General features: G+C 40.6%; 1 protein-coding gene across 9 annotated transcripts in view; it reads right to left on the bottom strand.

The window, feature by feature from the left end:
- SUGCT (succinyl-CoA:glutarate-CoA transferase) overlaps positions 1-19749 on the bottom strand; it is a 310436-nt gene that overhangs the window by 286075 nt on the left and 4612 nt on the right. For 7 of the 9 annotated variants that reach the window (XM_071561595.1, XM_071561586.1, XM_071561587.1 and 4 more), the window contains exons 2-6: positions 18793-18844; positions 18629-18702; positions 15156-15241; positions 14325-14375; positions 8580-8700 (exon numbers count right to left, since the gene is read on the bottom strand). In XM_071561595.1, coding sequence (XP_071417696.1) covers positions 8580-8700; positions 14325-14375; positions 15156-15241; positions 18629-18677 — 307 coding nt within the window. In that variant the 5' untranslated portion in view covers positions 18678-18702; positions 18793-18844. The remainder of the gene's footprint in view (positions 1-8579; positions 8701-14324; positions 14376-15155; positions 15242-18628; positions 18703-18792; positions 18845-19749) is intronic. The other 2 variants (XM_071561593.1, XM_071561594.1) reach the window with 1 other exon arrangement.

The following is a 19749-nucleotide window of genomic DNA, read 5'->3' as shown; positions in this document are numbered from 1 at the left end:
GGATAAGCCTTTCTAATACTGTTCTTGAGTACTCTCCCAGCTTCCAGCAGTTGGCAGCTGACAGTCTCTCTGAATAAATAAAGTCACAGAAAAACTTCCTGAATCAGCCACTGAGGGGTAAGACACACAGCAAACCTTTGCAAGCTTCAGGTGCTTAGGAGAAGCACTTTGGACTTAATCACAACCTAAGCCAGAAAAACAAAAAGGAAACTGAGAAGCCTTTGAACAATATAACAATACTTTTAACACATCAATATTCAAATCCTATTAGTCAGGCTTTTAAAACATGGCATGTTCAGAAAGAAATATAAAAATGTGAACAATAAAGTAGAAGGAGTCAAAGTAATCCCTATTTTTTTTATCTTTTTGCAAGTCTGATTAGCAGGGGAGTCAATGTTTCAGTAGGATTTTTTTTCAGTAAAAGTAAAAATTATTACAAAATAACCTAACTATTAAGAAAAAACACCAGATACATTCCTACACTCAGCAGAGAAAAAAAAATAACCCTGGCTCTAACACACCCACATAAAGCTTTTCATTTGTGTCCAGAAAAGCATGAGGTGAACACCTGCTTGCAGATGGGTCACCTGTGACACAAAACAGAGAGCTGCAAAGGTGCTGTGTTTTGTATATAAATAACATTCACAAAACCCCAATGCCACGTGTTTAGGATTGCAGTTTATACTCCATATACTAACTACTTTACCCTAGGAAGAAATAATGGCCTCAAAGTGCAGCACACTTTGTTTTGGAGTGGGTTTCATGCCAAGCACAAGGAGGTTTGGGGCTTTCCAGGGAACTTTCTACAAGACAGAGTGAAGGACAGGAACAACGTTATCCAAACATTTACTGCCAAAACAAAGCAAGTCCTTCAAACGTTATACTTAAGGCAGGAACACTGAAGTACTTCAGGGCAATGTGCAGAAACATCAGCTATGGTACCACCTCACTTCACATCAATGGCCATCTCTTTTCAGAATCTCCCTCCTGAAGTTTTGCATTTACACAAATCACCTTTGGATCCCCAAAAAGCACTGAGAGAACCTGGGCAGCACATGCTGCTACATACACCTGGATTGCTCAGAAACAAGAATTGCTTCTTCATTCACAGGAACAGGGAACTTCTTTTCCTAAGTTATTTGGCATCGTCACAGTGGTATTTGGATATCTGCATGTCTGCCAGTGAGTTCCTGCACATAAGAGACTACTTTGCCTTTTTAAATTAAAGTTTTATAGTTTAATGGCTCAGCCAAAGGGAAAAAGTGGCACAACTGAGATATTTAAATCCATCTGACTAGAAGATTTCCAGGGCAAGGTACAAACCTGATTAGATGTCTAGAAAGAAATCGGGCATTTCCAACTCACGAGGTAATACAAAACTCCACCTCTTGCACATTAATTTTTTCTAATTATTAAATTACAGAAACTCTGCTTGAAAATACTGTACAATGCAAACAGAGATTAAAACTGTCCCATCAGATTCTTTAGCTGCTTTGTTCATATGGGAAATGCAGGAAGTAGGGAATGATGGTTTGACAGACTGTCCCATGCCCTGGAAGCACAAAGAGAACCAGCTCCTTGGCTTGGATTGACATCAAGAAAACTTCCCATCACAATGTTATTTAACTTCTTTCTGACACTATTGCTTTAGAATATTTAACACTTGTGTTGCTATATAAATTAAAACTGTTACCAGTTCTTGCAGAAATTCATATTTAGAGTTAATACAACCTTAAAAGCCTCTGTCCATTTCATCATATACTGATGGGCACCTCAGGTATCACAGTAGCTACACATGAGAAGCACCACAAACTTAAGAGCTGCTGCCTGCCATAGAGCCAGCTCTTACTGCACCATCCTCTGCAAACACACAGTTCACACTGAGAATTACCAAGCAGCACATCAGTGCAGGGCACAAAAGCACTGAAGTATTCAATATCTGTATAATTTTATTTATTTTGTATGCTGCTCTTGCAGTCCTGATTAATTAACTCTCTGAAAACAAAGACAAGCCACTTCAACTGTCATGTCTGAACTCTTATTTTAATTACCAGCTCCCCAAATCTTTCTTTAGATCTTTTTAACACACTCATTCTTTGAATTCCAAGTAGTATTTTGGCTGCTTCTGCACATTCAGCAAAGACTTTTTTGATGCTTTCACATACTGTCAGGATCTTCGTTCAACAGCTACTGTGTGGAACTACCTGAAGGGAAGTTCTGGCCAGGTGGGGGTTGGTCTCTTCTCCCAGGCATTCAGCAATAGGACAAGGGGGCACGATGGGCTCAAGCTCTGCCAGAGGAAATTTAAGTTGGAGATCAGAAAAAAATTCTTTGCAGAGAGAGTGCTCAGGCATTGGAATGGGCTGCCCAGAGAGGGGTGGATTCCCCATCCCTGGAGGTTTTTAACCTGAGGTTGGCCGTGGCACTGAGTGCCATGATCTGGTAAAGGGACTGGAGTTGGACCAAGGGTTGGACTTGATGATCTCGGAGGTCTTTTCTAACCCAATCCATTCTATGATTCTGTGAAACACACAGGGTGCTTTAGGAGGACACAGTTAGGTGGCCAACCTCAGCACTTCCTCCTGCACCATTTTTTTAAAGAAAAAACCTGAGGTTCCAAGCTACTTTTCACATGCAGTATTGTTCACTTATGGACTGTTCTTCTCTTTGTTCTTCCCACAGGGTTTTGGGAATATGATACCCACAAGTAGACTTCACCTTCCAACCTAAGTGATGTCGAACAGGGCAGAGAAACAGCCACTGAAGGCCAAATTCTCCTTTACATAACCCAGTATGATACCAGTCTCACACCTAACCATGTCACTCCAACTCCTGTTCAACTTTGATCATCCCCCACCATTACAACCAAGACTTCTGAGAACTCAGTGTTCCCCTGACTATATTAAAATTCCTTGATTGCTTTCTGATTAACTAATATAACTGTACTGTACCTTGCCCTTGTTCTACCCTTTAATTCTGCCCTTGTTCTTTTATCTATGCAAACAATTTGGTCCAGGTAATTTTTCATTCAAATCCTGCTGTATAAATTGACTCCCTTGAAGTTTTGTGTGGGCCTTCAGAGTTCCAGAGAGCTCTTCAGGCCACTCAAGTGTGCCTTTTACATCACAACTTCATCACAAAACTGTTGGTGGGGCTGTTGGGAAGGGCTTCAATCCCAGACCCGAGGAAAGAAAACTAAGTAGAGTTCCTGAGGTCAGTCACACCCCCAGAAAATACTCTAAAGGGATGTAAGGAAAGTGTTGTCTTCTACCTGCAAATCAGCTTTGGGATCTTTGTGCCACTCAAATCTAAACCCCACAACAAACACCCAGCAGCACAAGATCAAATGAGAATTTTGGGCTCAGACACATTGTATTTCTTGATCTATTTTGAGAAAATAAAAATCCAGTAACATGAGTTCTAAGGTATTATCTTCCATGTCAATGGTGAAGTACCTATAGTGACTTCTTACATCACAAAAAAGCTAACAGGGAGTTTCTGACCATTCTTGAATGATTTTTTTAATTATTTCTTGTACATCACAATTCTCTAGCTTGGCTATGAAAGTATACTCAAAAGCATCAAAAATTTACTCCAGTCAAAATATATAGCACAAGTTTAATTATCCTGCTATAGAGAAGTAATTATATTGCCCCCAAAATAATTTGTGTGCCCACAAATCCAGTCTGCTAATCAGCTCCTCCAAAACTGGTCTCAGACTATTTTATCTCTAGACCCTGATCAAAAACTTAACTGCCCACTGAGACAACTTCAAGCTATCAAAAAAAAAAAAAAAAAGACAGATCATCTTTAATCTGTCCATCTTCCAACTGTGTAATGCAAAACAAAACAGACTAGAGAAGCTTGATTTTTCTTTTTCAGTGCTGGAAGGCTCTATTTTTATCAAATCAAACTGAGGTAGAAGCTTCATACTTTTCGCCTCCAAATGCTTTACTCAATCCCTGTGAGCACTTAAGTTCATAGCCCAAGGCTGGCAAAGCTGGGATTTTTGTGTTTAAGAGCCATGAAATGTTCCCAGCTTTCCACACCTCCCTCCTGGTTCTCAGCCACTGGGAGCCCAACACCCACTTTGTGCTGACAATGCCTCTTCTCACATATCAGACACTACATTATTTTCTATTTTTAGAAAACAACACATCTCTTGAAAAATTCTCTGTGAACATCTTTTACTGATGACTGGTACCAAGACATCAATCCTCTTCACTGCAGCTTCCACTTTGCTTAATTAACTCATTCTCAAATTTTTTGCTGTTTTTAATGTATTTAAAAGACACTTGTAACTTTAAGTCCTCACTTAAGGCTTTCCATTTCCATTCATTCTGTACATCATCCTGCTCATATTGGCCACTTGGCTTAAGCAGCCTCCACATATTGCAATGCAGGTGTTATTTTTACCCTCTTTCCCCGCCCCCCCCCCCCTTTTTATATCTTTTTTCCCTTCCAAATTGCTGTGACCAGTTTTTGAGACTGGACGTGGCACTGAGTGCCACGATCTGGTAACGCAAGTGGGATTGGATTAAGGGTTGGACTTGATGAGTCTTCCAACCCAACTGATTCTATGATTATGGTCATTTTGCCTTTTTGGAATTACTAAAAAGCCACAAAATTCCTCCTGTTAGAAATTCTGGTTAACAAATTTTAATAATTTTTGAACAGATTAATGATCAAAATCATTCCTACAGCTGCTATTATTTAGTTACCACTGCAACCATTGCCTGAGTCAGCTTCTGAATACAACTTGGTCTCTTACTCATACACTCTGAATAAATAATTTATACCATCGAGAAATTATTTTGCCCAGTGATGGTTTTAAAATTGAGTGTTCATTTTTTTGGCAGGTAATCCATCAATTTGTACCAGTTAATTATACACAGACTAAAACCATATAGAAGCCACCAAAGCATCAGTTGCCAGGGAAATGAGTGGGCATGAAGACACTGGCACTCAGAGTTATCTATAATTTTATATGCCAGAATCATTTGGTAAGAGGGAGCCTACAAACTGCCCCAATTCAAGGTGATTCCACATCTTACCACAGTTAGTGCACAAATTAGAGGACTTCAAGTCTGGAGTTTTGCCCAGCAAAGCACACTGGGTGGATTTTGAAACTATAACTTTACATCTTCTCATGAGAAGCCACTAGAAATTAACAGTACAAAATTAAGTGCCAAATGATGGCTTTCAAGGTTATTATCAGTCTTTATGTCGATGAGTGAAGGTCTATTTTTCCTCTCACAAAATCACTCAAGAGACAGAGAGGGTTTACTTACTGTTTTGAAAGGTGTTCATTTTTGGATCTTTATGACTTCATGCAAATTAAATATAAGCTACATATACAATTCCAGATTCCCGTAGGAAACTCATAACACTTCTGTGAAATTTTTGCTAACCTTTCCACCTAATTTTTGCATTTTTACCACAATACTGTGTGCCAGCAGTCAAAGTATTTGTAAATTCAGAGTTAAGACTAAGTTCTTTGGGGTGGAGACTGCAAACCCCCAAGAAATGAAACGTTACAGTTAACACAAAGTGAATAAAAGTACCAATCACCAAAATTTACCTTCAGAGCTACTTCTCGTTGAACTAAAAATATTTCACAGAATGGATTGGGTTGGAAAAGACCTCTGAGATCATCAAGTCCAACCCTTGGTCCAACTCCACTCCCTTTACCAGATCATGGCACTCAGGGCCACGGCCAAGCTCAGCTGAAAAACCTCCAGGGATGGGGAATCCACCCCCTCTCTGGGCAGCCCATTCCAGTGCCTGAGCACTCTCTCTGCAAAGAATTTTTCACTAGTGGTGTCCCCTGAGGATCAGTACTGCTTAACTGTTCATCAATGTCTTGGATGAAGGGGCAGAGCCTCCTCAGCATGCTCAGTGAGGACACAGAGCTGGGAGGAGTGTCAGATACCCCAAAGGGCTGGGCAGCCCTTCAGAGGGACCTCGCCAGGTGGGAGAGATGGGCAGAGAAGAACTGTCTGAAGTCCAACACAGGCTAATGCAGGTCCTGCCCCTGGGGAGAACAACCCCAGGCACCAGGACGGGCTGGGGGTGACCTGCTGGGAAGCAGCTCTGCAGAGAAGGTCCTGGGGGACAACAAGCTGTCTGTGATCCAGCACTGTGCCCTTGTGGCCAAGGCCAAGGGTATCCTGGGCTGCACCAGGAACAGCATTGCCAGCAGGTCAAGGGAGGAGATCCTGCCCCTCTGCTGAGCCCTGGGGAGGCCTCACCTGGAGTGCTGTGTCCAGTTCTGGGCTCCTCAGTACATGGAGCTACTGGAGAGGGTCCAGTGGAGGGCAATGAGGATGATCAAGGGACTGGAGCATCTCTGTGATGAGGAAAAGCTGAGGGAGCTGGGCCTGCTCAGCCTTGACAAGAGACCACTGAGAGGGGACCCTTATCAATGTCTATAGGTATCAGAAGGGAGGGTGTCCAGAGGACAGACCAGGCTCTTCTCAGGGGTGCCAGGCAATAGGACAAGAGGCAAAGGGCAGAAACTGATGCACAGGAAGTTCCACCTAAACATGAGGAAGAATTTCTTTACTATGCAGGTGACCAAGCACTGACCAGGCTGCCCAGAGAGGCTTTGGAGTCTCCCTCACTGGAGATATTCATGAACTGCCTGGACACAGCCCTGTGTCATGTGCTCTGGGTGACCCTGCTGGAGCAGGGAGGTGGGACAGATGACCCCCTGTGGTCCCTGCCACCCTCACCCATTTTGCGACTCTAAATTCAATTTCTTCATGCATAAATACACCAAAAAGTCTTTACAGGAGTAGAATTCCCTTAAAAGGCAGAAAACTTAAACATCACATTTATATCCTTGGAAATGAAAAGACAAAATACTGAAACAAGAAATTGTAATACCACCAGTAATATCCAAAGTAACCTACATATGACACATAGTACTACTGCCTAGAAAAGGAGACAAACACCTGAGTAACATCCCCTTTGGCAAAGCCTGTACACAGGAGAAGAGTAGTCACAACTCACTCAGATTAGCAGAGCAAAGGGCTGGGGGAGAGAACCTGAGTAGTTTTCATCCTTTAAAAGCAAAATACAACATTCTTTGAAAACGTTCCCTTCAGAGACTTCATGAAAAAAAAAAGGTGCTTTGAGTTGAAAACCATGTTGTCCTTTTAAACAGTGCCCCCTCCTGTTCAGGAATAAACCGTGACTTTTGTGTTACACACAACATACAGATATGGTCACTCCCTTGGGACCTGTACTTGACACAATTTAACCAACCTACTTTCCAGAACCTAAACCACCACAGAACTGCCGAAATGTATTCTAGTTACACTAGTTCTAAGATTATTTTCATCAGCAAGCCAACCTGTGAGTGAGAGCAGGCAACGTGAGCTCAGTGCACTCACAGCAGCAGATTACACTGGGAAATACCCAAGACATCCTCAAGACTCTGCAGCAGCCACTGCAGAGCTGGGCACACTCGGAACTGCTTGGGCAAGAAACTCAGTTTGCTAATCATGACTTCCAAAACACCATAAAAGAGACAGCACATCTGGCACAGCAGTGCCTAAACTCCTCACCTACATGTCACCCTGGGCTTTCTGAAAAAATCACACTGTGTTTCATTTTGCTATCACAAAAAACTTGCAATAGTCAGAAACTTAGAGAGGCAACTCCAGACAAAAAATATTTCTGTATTTAAGACAAATGGTCAATTCTATTTAAGTTTTTTAAGTTACAAAGTGGCATTTCTTCGAAGGAGACATGTTTCATTAACAGGAAGTATTTTATGTAACAGAGTCCCACCTTGAATTTTAAGCTGTATAAGAATGAGAATTTTGAATGTTTTCAGAATTTCTCACAGAACGTTTCAGGTGTTCTTAAATACAAAATGAGAAAGGGAAGCAGGTGTGTTTTACTACTTTATAAAACAAACTACAGTTGTTTGCTTAAAACACCAAGAGTTTCTCTTCTTTGGAATGGAGATTTGAAGTCATGGTCATGTTTTTTTGGTAATGCTGCTTCACAAGAAAATCTTTGGATCTAATTTTAAGGCATCATGAAGGCTGGGAAAAACACACTCTCCAAAGAAATATTTGTTAATACTACAAGGCTAAAATCTCCAGTGATTCAGTTCAAGAAGACCATGCTTCCACCACACCTAGCAGTCTGTTCTGAAGAAGGGACATATCCTGTCACCACAGACCAACTGAGCCTGTTCTAGCCCAGTTTTCCTTTCCACTTACTGCTCACACCTGTTGTGCATGGGGAGAGCACTCAAAAAAAAGCACAGAAAGAGACCATTTCCTCTACTTGATTGCTACTAGAACTGCTGCACGGTGACCTCCAGCTCCTCCTGTGTGTTACCCATCCTGTGTGCACCTCAGCTGGGCTATGGATTTCACCCCCAACTCTGACATTCCTCCTCTATGTTCATTACCTGTTTTTGAACTGAGCAAACTCACTTAATCTTTCAATTTATCTGAACTGACATCAAAATAACACGCTTCTAAGTAACCCCAAGACTTTTACAAAACTTTGGCTGTAATAAAGGAAATAAGGAACAGGAGTTTTTGGGAATAAAATACCTGTTATTGAGCAGTACACTATGTGAGGAGCAACCTTTTTGATGTCTTCATAGCCCAGACCCACTGCAGCCAGTTTGCCAGGGACATAGTTCTCCACAAAAACATCAGATGCTGCTGCAAGCTTTAGAAAAGAAAAGGATAAGTAAGATTTGTTGTTTACCTTCCAATAGTTCAATAAATTCCTGTGTAAATTAATTTTCAAATCAAAATGGCTCCAGTTATTTTGATAAAAGAAAACTTACAAGCCTAGAGATAATTTTTTTGCTTGTTAGGCTGTGCATTTCTGCAAACTACATATTAGAGGTGCTGTATATCTAGAAAGAAGACTCTCAAAATCCTAAAGGGATTAGACAAACTGTGATATGATCAGCATCACATCCATTCCTTATGGCTTGACCACAGTTGACAGGACAATCTTCACCTACATACTTGCACTTACCTTGAGAGAAAGAGAGTAAAAAGAATGTATCTTCATCCTTCATATTTTCTCTCCCTTAGAAATAATTTTAATTGGTTTTAATTTTCAAACCATTGATTACAATTACCATAACGGGGTTATAAATCCAATCCTGAGATTAGCCCAGTTGGTTAAAACTTGGCTGTAATAATGCCAAGGTCATGGATTCAGTCCCCTATACGGGCCATTGACTTAAGAGTTGGATCCTTGTGGGTCCCTTCCAATTCAGAATAGTCTGTGATTCTCTGATTCTGTGAACTTCCTATGTGTAGAGGCAGAATAGAGAGCCCAACAATGTTGTTTGACTACAATCAGGATGTTAAAGTCATATCAAATAAGTAGTGCTGTCAAGCTCTGCAGAATGACTTTCCTCTTTACTATCCCCTGCCTTCCTTAACAGTGTGACCCAATAGAATACTGTTACTTAACAGAATCACCTAGTCCAAAAATCTACTGACAAGACTAAACATATGGCCTTGACTGGCTGTGATTTACATCTTTTCTTATAAAAGTTATAAAGGGACACACAAATTTCAATAAGACTAGCACTAATTAATAACTCCTGAAGCACGAGCAGTACATATTAAAAGGAAGATGTATGCCTTGGGGGAGCTGGAGGTTTTTGCTTGGTTAGTTGTGTCATATGTGCCCCCACAGGAATTTAAGAAATGTTCCCTGACAGGTACATGTGTTTGTGCACACATTTTCAAGCATAACCTACACATTTAATTTTTTAATGTTATTTGCAGCCAGTCGAAGAGTTCCATTCTCTGAAACCACCATGTCACTGTCTAATTAATATACACCAGCTAATTAATATTAGTCCAGCTTCTATAAAGCAGTGTCACCATAACAGCAATCACATGCATTTTGTTCTGGCATTTAGGCTGTCTGGCTGAATTTAAGGCCAACAAAGCTGCCAAGCCTGCAAATGCTTAACAGGAAAGACAGAAACTGATTTTTATTCAGACAAGGAGAACTCGAGTATAAATGGTTTAAATTGATGCAGAAGAGACATAAATAACAATTACAGCAACTACATGTGGCATATGGCAAAGGTGAATTTTAAAATATGTTATTAAGTATTTTTAAAGTGGCTGTGTCAAGGACCTGCAGGACTACAGTGAAATAAGAAACAGACTCCAGATCCTTAAAAAGGGGAACACAACTGGGGCAAGCTGTTGGGTTTTAATAGTATGACTTTATGAAAAACAGAGTTAAGGAGGTTTTATTTTCTATTTAAACCCATCACAGCTCACACATAAATAGCTTTCAAACTGGTAATGCTACAGCCTTAGCCTAATTCATTCGAGAGACAAAATCTGTTACAACTCATGGGTTGCTTTCACTGGGGTTTTAGAATCTGTGCAAATCAGTGTTTGTATGGGCTACAGTGGATTGGTAGATGTTGCCCATCTCACATTAAGAGCCTTCAGCTCCTACAACCACTGAGGAAGAGCATGACACACAGCACTGTAACATGACAAACACCAGAGCTCTGGGTTTGGCAGCACACATGGCATGACAGGAGTGCCAAGTGAGGTGCAACCTGGGCCCAGTTCAGCAGGGTATGAGAGAGGGAAATGAGAGATTTCTCTTCTCAGAGGAATGAATTGCCAAGACATCCTACAAGAACTGTGTCAGCTCTGCAGCTGAAGTTGTCATGGCACTTGCAAACAGTCTTTAATGCACAAAGGCAGCAGTCTGTGTATGGCAGGTACTGCTTTTGATGTGCACTGAACCCACAATTCTGCCATTGTGGAAAATGGATCCAGACTCTGATCCAAACAAACGGTGGGTTCTTAAAACTCAGAGGAACTTTCCGTCTCAATGGGGTTTTAAGTCCATTGTCAACTGACATTTCACACTTCATGCCCTACAAACTGTCTGAACATACCACTGGCATTTTAACATCACCTAACAGAGCACTACACCACAGCCCTGAGCTGGAATACCATCTATTCCAGAGGAACTGCCATGCTCAACATCTATGCCTCAGGAAATAGAAACCAGATGCCAAAGTACTCATTACAGTGAATGACAAACAATGATGCTACTGACTTGATAAAGGAGACTATACACACCTTTTGGAAGTTTGGGTTGGGTATCTCTCGGGGCTTTTTTTGGTGGGGGTTGTGTTTTGGTTATTATAAGAAGTTCACAGAGGAGACTGTGCATATATATTTATATATACCCACACATATTTTTTTGTGTTTGTACATACATATGTGTATCTCTGTGATTAGTTTGCTTTATCAAGTAAGAGAGAGGCTTGAGATGCATTGAACCATCAGCTAAAAGCAGTGGAAGGGAAAAAGCACCATCAGCTCCCAGTCAATTAAATTCTTCAAGAATAAATAGAGAAATTAATTAAGGCTTAAGACACAGAAGTATCCTCAAGGTGCTTAAAATGAGCTTTTGACTAAAACTGCTGAATAATGTTCTAAGGAGATACTGAGACATATTACTACAAAAGGATGTCAGAGCATAGGACTGGTGCACATACCATCACTGAAGAGAAAAGCAATTATTTTCATTCAGGAAGGCACACAAACATTTGCAAGGCAGTTAAGAGTGAACCAAAAATATTAGAAAGAAATCCAGGGCTACAAGTGACATGGAATGAAGAAAACAAAAGATGACCCAAGAATAATTTTGGGGAAATCACGTAATTGTGTATGAAAGAACAGACCTTCAAAAAATACTTTGTAGTGCTGTGCCAAAGGAGGCCAAGCAGCAAGGACTCCTGATTAACAGATTCCTTCAGCAGGGACTCCTGACTAACACATTCCTTCAGCTCACTTGATATTACTGACTGAAGTATCAAGTCTGTGCTGTGTCATACACCTGAAGCTCTCTACTCTTTTTTTTAACATGATTCTAGATTGAGATTTGCCCTCATCTACCTATCTAAAGTTTCTGAGAGAGGGAAATATATCTATTCTAACCATGATACCTTTCTTAATTAAAAAAAATTATTACCTTGTTGCATTTCTTTGTAGTATATAGGCTTGGGACACAACTCGCATTTAAGTAACCAGTTTCACAAAGTTGGAATTTCTACCTATTATCAGTTAATTTACAAACACAAATGCTACTTTTCCAGGTAACAAATACAATGCTGAACAATGCCCGGTTCTATACACATCTGTCCTGATAGAGCAGGTGACAACTGGGAACAAAAGCCTGATAGGTAACTTCCCTTTACATGTACTGTGGGGGGATAGCCCTGACAACCTCCCGATGGGTCAAGGGGAACACCTCAGCCCCTGGAGAGGTGCTCCCAGAAACCACTGTCAGAGGACAAAGAAACCCCAGAGGCTTTCAGGCCAGACTCATAAGATTAACAAAGGATGGAGTGGTGTGAAAATAGCACAGCCTTCCTGTGCCACATCTCTTCTGGGAACTCCTTAGGCCTGTGCCATCTGTCACCCCAAAAATAATTATTGACCATAGTCACTCAAAATATTTAAGAAAAAAAAGTATAAAAAGAGATTGGACATGGGCAAAAGTGGGGCAGAGAAGTCCATCACCATTGTGGGAGTAGCCAGAGAGCTGCCCTGTCTCCTCCCACCTCCTCCTGTCTCCCTATGTCTTATCACTTATCCCTTAAAACTTACATTCTCTTACAATGCCTATTACCTTATACTTGACTTTAAACCCCTATACCTCATACCCAATGGATTACCACCTTTCACTTTCACCCTATAGCTACCTTATTTAATAATCTTACCTCGCTATAGTGTTATTTCATAAACACCTTATTTACTACTGATTTTATACTATAAAATCAGCAGTACTATAGTAGTACTACTATAAACACCTTTTTTGCTACTGATTTTACCTTGCCTTACACCTCACAACCCACCAGGTATATATCTTACCTTTTATGGGTTGCTGTGTTCCTTTAAGGTGTGCAGTTTCTTTAAATATGTGTATCAGTGGGAAGCAGCTACATTCTTTCCCTTTGCTTTGTGGTGCAGAGTGTTGTGTTCAGTTCATTCTGTTGCTTTTTGTTACTGAGAAGGTTTAGACTTGTGCTGTAGGTTGTTGTGCTTCTGGTTAGTGGTTTTCTGCTGCTAGTTAAGAATGTGGGGAGGGGAGGGTGTTGTTTGAGTCTGTATTGGTGCTTAGGTTGGTGTGCTGTCTGTAGAGGGTGTTTAGCACTGGTTTCTTTTGGGGGTTTTGTTGTCAATTAAATGTAACCAAGCAGATTAAATGTTATCACCAACAACACGACCCATGTAGTAATTGTCACATACTTGTATTAATACAAGTTATTTTGGGAACTGCCTTGGAGAAGGTTTTGTCTTGCTATTGAGGTCTCATATCAGGATATCAAAACCCCTTCCAAACACTGGAACTGTCCAGCACTGTCTCTTTACATATTTGTTTCCCTCCTTTTCTAATGACACATACTTTTTGACAAAACTCCAAACAGGAGTTCCACTGGGGATGAATAATGGAATGCCAGGCCCTCTGCACCAAATGCTTTCAAAGTACATTGCTCTAAATCAAGCAGAGTTGTGGACAACCCCACAAGCAGGGTGACATTTATATAAAGCCTCATCACTTCAGTTTACAACGTTCCTGTATCACAGATAGGGAGTTAAGGAACAGAAATCCACAGTGATGATTAAAGCAACTTTATTAAAGGATAGAAACTATAAGAAATTACGTTTTCACAAGAACTCTCATTTTCACAGCTAGAGGGGTAAATATTTAACAGCTGATGCCATTTTTTCCTCCAGTTCATCCTGACTCACAGGCCCAGCTGCCTTTAACTCTCCAAACACCTCCAGCCCACACATGTGGAACCAGTGGACACTGCACAGAGAGATTTTTCTTTCACCATTTCTAAAGGTCAAATAACTAATTAGTCTTCTTATGCGAGAGGAACAATTTTTATAGGGCTTACTTAGAACATGACCTGTTCATCCAAAGAGGTGTCTGTGTTATAACATGCAAAATTATTCCAAATGACAGTTTCTGTTCCCAAAGTTTTTAGAAGATAAACACACAGTTTTTTAGCAAATCAATAATAAATGGTTCTGTTTTGCAAAAAGAAAAGGTGCAGCAGAATCCTTGAGTTATAAACTCTAAATATTTCCATATGTATTACCTTGTACAAACCTAATAAGTGTCAGAAAACTTAATCTACTTCCATCTCATGCAATATTCCCAATAAAAAATACTACCAGAAAAATTCCACTTATTGCACAAGACATACAGTTTCAGTGTGAAAAAGTGAACGAAATAGGCACACTTTGCATGCTATCAAAACTTACCTCTCTAATTAGCTTTGCTCCTCTTGCATCCTTCATGTTGATAGCTATACTCTGGGGATTAAAAAAAAATACAAGAGGGAACTTATGTGACAACCCTTCTGGTGATTTTAAGCCCATTCTAAACTTAACCAACAGGCAAATGTCACACTGCAGCTAATTTGGATAAGTAAGCTTTAACATACAGCCCCAACTCTTCTTGTAAAAAGAGAAAAAAATGGATTGGTAAAGCCAAATTTGGGTCAGACAAACCCCAAAACAAGGCTGGTGCATGTGGCTCTGGGAGCTGCACTGCAGTCTGCTCACTGGGAGTTTGCACAGGAGCAGCCACTGCAAGGGCACACGGGGGCACCAGAAACAGATTTCAGTGGCAAAAAGCCGTGAAAAAGTTCAGGTGTGACATGAAACCTCATGTTAAATTCCCAAGTTTCACAAGCCAACTCTAGCCAGCCTCACTGGGGTGTAATGCCAGCACTCCTGCATCTCCAGGGAGAGCTAAGCTGAGGCACCTGAAAACACTGATCCTCCAATTAAATTAACCCTCATTGTCAGCAGGTGTGATTTGCAGTCAATTTGTACCAGCAGCTGAAGACTGGCAGGAGCACTTTTGCTTTTTCAATTTGTCTCAGCTGCCCGCGGCACCACACCAGAAATTTCCAGACTCTCTTGTTCAAAAGAACTTCTGGTATTTCTCATCAAATTTATTCATCATAACTTAAGTCCAATGTAACTATTGCTCCATTATACATGTTAAGAATCAAACAAAGAAATGTTTTATATTCAGATGTACTTACAGGAAACATAGGCTAATGTTCAATTCCACACTCCATTTACCTTTTTATTTCTATTGACACTGAGAAAATAAACACTTTCTGTCCCAGCAAAAGGTGGGCCCCAGGCTCTTGTATCATCACCAGCTCCTGAAAGAAATACCATCAAATAGTCATAGTTTTCCAGTATCACACTGCCAAAAAATAAACAGAATAAAATGCTTTCCTCCAGCATCCCATTTAAGTCACCTGAGGTTCATCTACCAGACAGAACAAATATGAATTTAAAACAGATATTTTTGGTTATTTATATCAAAAACCACCTAAAAGTAGCTACTCCTGAAACACACCCGACACAACATCAAGGTCCCCCTGGCAGACACCAAGTAATTAACCTGCATGGTGCAGAACCAGCTTAAAAAAGCACTTGCTATAGTTGGTTCAGTGTCCCAACTGCAGCTCTCGCAGAAATCCTGCCTTAGAGAAAGGCAACCCAGCAGTAAAGGTGCTGCAGACACTGATGTCACTAAGCCTTTCTTAAACATCATGGCCCAGCTAAACAGACTAGCAATCTGTTTTAATTAGAATTAAACCCAAGAATTTTAGCTAAAATTCAAGTCAAATTTAAATTCAAATATAATCTCCACAAGCACGCACATCCCCATATCCATTTCAATGTCTACACTTCATCTGGTCGTGACTGAAGGTTCCCTCAGGGAGGCAACACAGAGACTGAGAGTGGCACAGACACAGGAACCAGCTGAAGAGCCCCTGGTGTCACACAGGGCAGCCACTGCCCTAACTCTGCACTGTGGTAACACAAAGCCATTTGAGATAACTGCAGCAGAAATGCTGCAAACACACAAATTGCTTATCAGCATTTCATAGAATCACAGAATCGTAGAATCATCTGGGTTGGAAAAGACCTCTGAGATCATCAAGTGGTCCAACTCCAGTCCCTTTACCAGATCATGGCACTCAGTGCCACAGCCAATCTCACTTTAAAAACCTCCAGGGATGGGGAATCCACCCCCTCTCTGGGCAGCCCATTCCAATGCCTGATTACTCTCTCTGCAAAGAATTTTTTCCAATATCCAACTTCAATTTCCCCTGGCAGAGCTTGAGCCCGTGCCCCCTTGTCCTATTGCTGAGTGCCTGGGAGAAGAGACCAACCCCCACCTGGCCAGAACTTCCCTTCAGGTAGTTCTAGACAGTGCTGAGGTCACCTCTGACCCTCCTCTTCTCCAGGCTAAACAACCCCAGCTCCCTCAGCCTCTCCCCACAGCACTTGTGCTCCACTCCCTTCTCCAGCCTCGTTGCTCTTCTCTGGACCCGCTCCAGCCCCTCAATCTCTTTCCTGAACTGAGGGGCCCAGAACTGAACACAACACTCAAGGTGTGGCCTTCCCAAGGCAGAGTCCAGGGGAAGGGTCACTGCCCTGGGCCTGCTGGCCACGCTAGTTTTGATCCAGGCCAGGATCCCATTGGCCTTCTTGGCCACCTGGGCACACTGTTGGCTCCTGTTGAGCTTCCTGTCCCTCAGTCCCCCCAGGTCCCTCTGCCTGGCTGCTCTCCAGCCACTCTGTGCCCAGCCTGGAGCGCTGCAGGGGGTTGGTGTGGCCAACGGGCAGGACCTGTGCTTGGCCTTGTTGAACTTCATCCCACTGGAATCATCCCATCTCTCAAGTCTATCCAGATCCAGATTTGTACTCTAAAGACTATTTTGGTTCAATCAGGAAGGTTGGGGGGCGAGGAAATATCTTGTATGTGTTGGTACTTCCAGTCCTTCTAAGTAAAGCATTTCAGGAATACTTCCCATGCAGCTACTGCCCCTTTGGGGTTAATTCTGCTGTGAAAGGAGACACAGAAAGGGAAAATTACTCACATTCTTAAAGTTTAGAAACTTAAAATTCTGAGGCTGCCCTTCTCCTTCAGTCACAACCAGAAATTCATGCTGCTGGAATGCAAAGCTTCAAACCCATTGCTTCATATTTAATCACTGACTTTGCTCCATTCCTGCCACCCAGATAGTTGGAATGCCAACACCATCAGTCTAATCTGATATTAAAAACCTGATGTACCTTTGCCCTGTCACTAAAATGACAACACTAATAACAATGGTCAGTAAATAAGGATGACCAATGTGATAAAACTTTCTTTAGACATTCAGTGCTTAATTAAATGTCCAAATTTTCAGTATTTCCTATTGCAATAAAATATAGGGAATGTAATCTTCTTTAGTATCTCAAGTGTATCTCAATTTATAAATTATTATAAATTGTTATGTTATAAAATATAGAGAATGTAACACGCTTTAGTATCTCAGTTATCTTCTTTTCAAAACTAATAATACCAAAAGACAGGAACTTAAAATATGGAAACTTGTACAAGGGAAAAATTGCAACATAATGTGCAGCTGCTATGGCATAATTACCTGCCTGAGATGTGTAATGGTGCATAAAACTGAGAGCCAGATGAAGGGAGTATTGCTAAAAAACAAACCAGAATGCCATGCAATTTTTTTTTCTTCTTGTATAGTCTCACCAACTAAAAAGTGTGGCCAAAACGTAAGAATGAAGCATATTTTACCATTACTCAATGCATAACAACATTTTGAATGAGAAGTGCACGTGCTGAGTGGACAAAGAAAGCAAAAAATACACAAAATTAAAATATAAACTAATTACCCCGAGTCCATTCAGGCTCAGAAAGAGCTACTGAAGCTTCTGCATCTGAAAACAGACACTTGAAGGCTGTTTACAGAAGTTTCTGCATCTGAAAACACACACCTGAAGGTTGTTAACCTGACACTTTGAGCACCAGCATGAAGATTTTCATGCAAATTCAGAAATTCTCCTTTTCAGTGAACTCCCATCTCCACCTATACAGAAATACCAACTCATGGACTTTAAAGACACAACTCCCTCATGCAGAAAATAACTGTTTATTTTTCACAATTACTAAGAAAGTTTTCTCCAACAAAGTAATGTTTCATTAACAACTTGACACTACTCGAATATTAACATTTTTCTCAGGAGAAAGTTGATATAACACGCCAGGTCACCTGGTAATCTACCAGTCAGAATTCTTGGAACCCAACTAGATCTGTATATTACTACATAAAAGCAGTGCCAAGAAACAACATATTGATTTTAAATGCTCCTATTACCCTTCTTCCTTGTAGCAATAGAAACAAAAACAGAAGGTGGAGTTTCTGTTCCCAAAATTAAAGTGCCTGTCACTTTATCAGTAATCTAACCCTGAGTAGTCAGATGTATTCCTGTTTAAAATTATCCACAACATGTTTGCTCAGGGGGGACTGAGGTGAAGATTGTGAGTTCCTAAATGAGGCAAACCACCAAGCAGATATTTCTTAGCACCAAACTGGCACCATCACCCCCTACCCAGAGTATTGTCGGGCTAAATATTTTCAAAAGTTTCCAGTGTTGCATTTTCAATCATATATTACTTAAAACACACCAATAACTATTTGTTAAACTGGCCTATGTTCTTACTATATTTAAAATAGAAATCTTACCTGGTCTTTCCACTTTGATAACTTCAGCCCCCAGATCTCCCAAATTCATTGTAGCAAAGGGCCCTGCAAGCACCCTGCAATATTAAAAAAAGGTGTTTTTTTAGTTTTTCCAATTAGAATATTTGCATCTAGACACACTGTTTCAAGTTAGACAAAACACAAACCTTGTTAAATCAAGAATTTTCACACCATCCAATGGCTTTACATTATTTGCACCTGACAAGAAACAGAAAACAGTGACTTATCTTAAAAAAAAAAGTGAAATAAAATTGAAGAGTGTTACTCATTGGTTTTCTGAAACACTGTTTTTATGACAACCTCCCATCTTCTCCCCTCATCCCCAGATAAAGGATAATAGAGTTTTCTGAACGAGCTGATTATTAGAAGTATATTACATTAATAAAGCCTTTTGAAGTTGGAAAACCTTATGGACGACATTTCAGAACCTATTTTAACCACCCAGCAATTCAACAATAAAGCTACTTCGTAGAGGTATTTTTGTATGTGCCTTCCACAAACACTCAAACAGTTTTGAAAGACTAATCTGAAGAAATATGAAATAAAAGCATGAGCAGGGAACACCAGAATGACACAAGTAAGGAGCAGCAGAGCAGTGTGAAGCACAGTGTCCTCACAAAGTGTTTTGACCTGTGTAGACCTATCCACTTGCATCACACACACACATAAATCCCCATTAAAACAAACAAAAAAAGAAAATAAAGGTTACAAAGCTTAAGACAGAACATAGGAGCCAAGGAAATACTCCAACTTTCAATGGCAGCTGCACATGTAAGATAATTTCTAGGAAATCACAAGTGTTTCCTCCTTTACCTCACCCCTTCCAACATGACCAGCTCTGAGAACCAACAAGGGCAATAAATATCACAGACAAAGCAACCAATATCACAGCCTAGACCACAGGTTGGACAACTATTTCTTGGATGACCTTCTTCTCACTCAGTGTCTGTAATTGCAGGCTTAGGATGCAAATATTTCATCACCCACTAGTGTGGATGGTAACTTCACACTATTTGGAAGGTAGTCTCATATCGTACACACACACACACATAAAAAAATAAAATAAAATAAAATAAAATAAAATAAAATAACATAAAAATAAA

The sequence above is a fragment of the Pithys albifrons genome, chromosome 7 (genome assembly GCF_047495875.1).
Source record: "Pithys albifrons albifrons isolate INPA30051 chromosome 7, PitAlb_v1, whole genome shotgun sequence".
NCBI classification, from domain to species: Eukaryota; Metazoa; Chordata; class Aves; order Passeriformes; family Thamnophilidae; genus Pithys; species Pithys albifrons.
The sequence above is the reverse complement of the archived record's forward strand: the minus strand, read 5'-3'. Positions and strand labels throughout refer to the sequence as shown.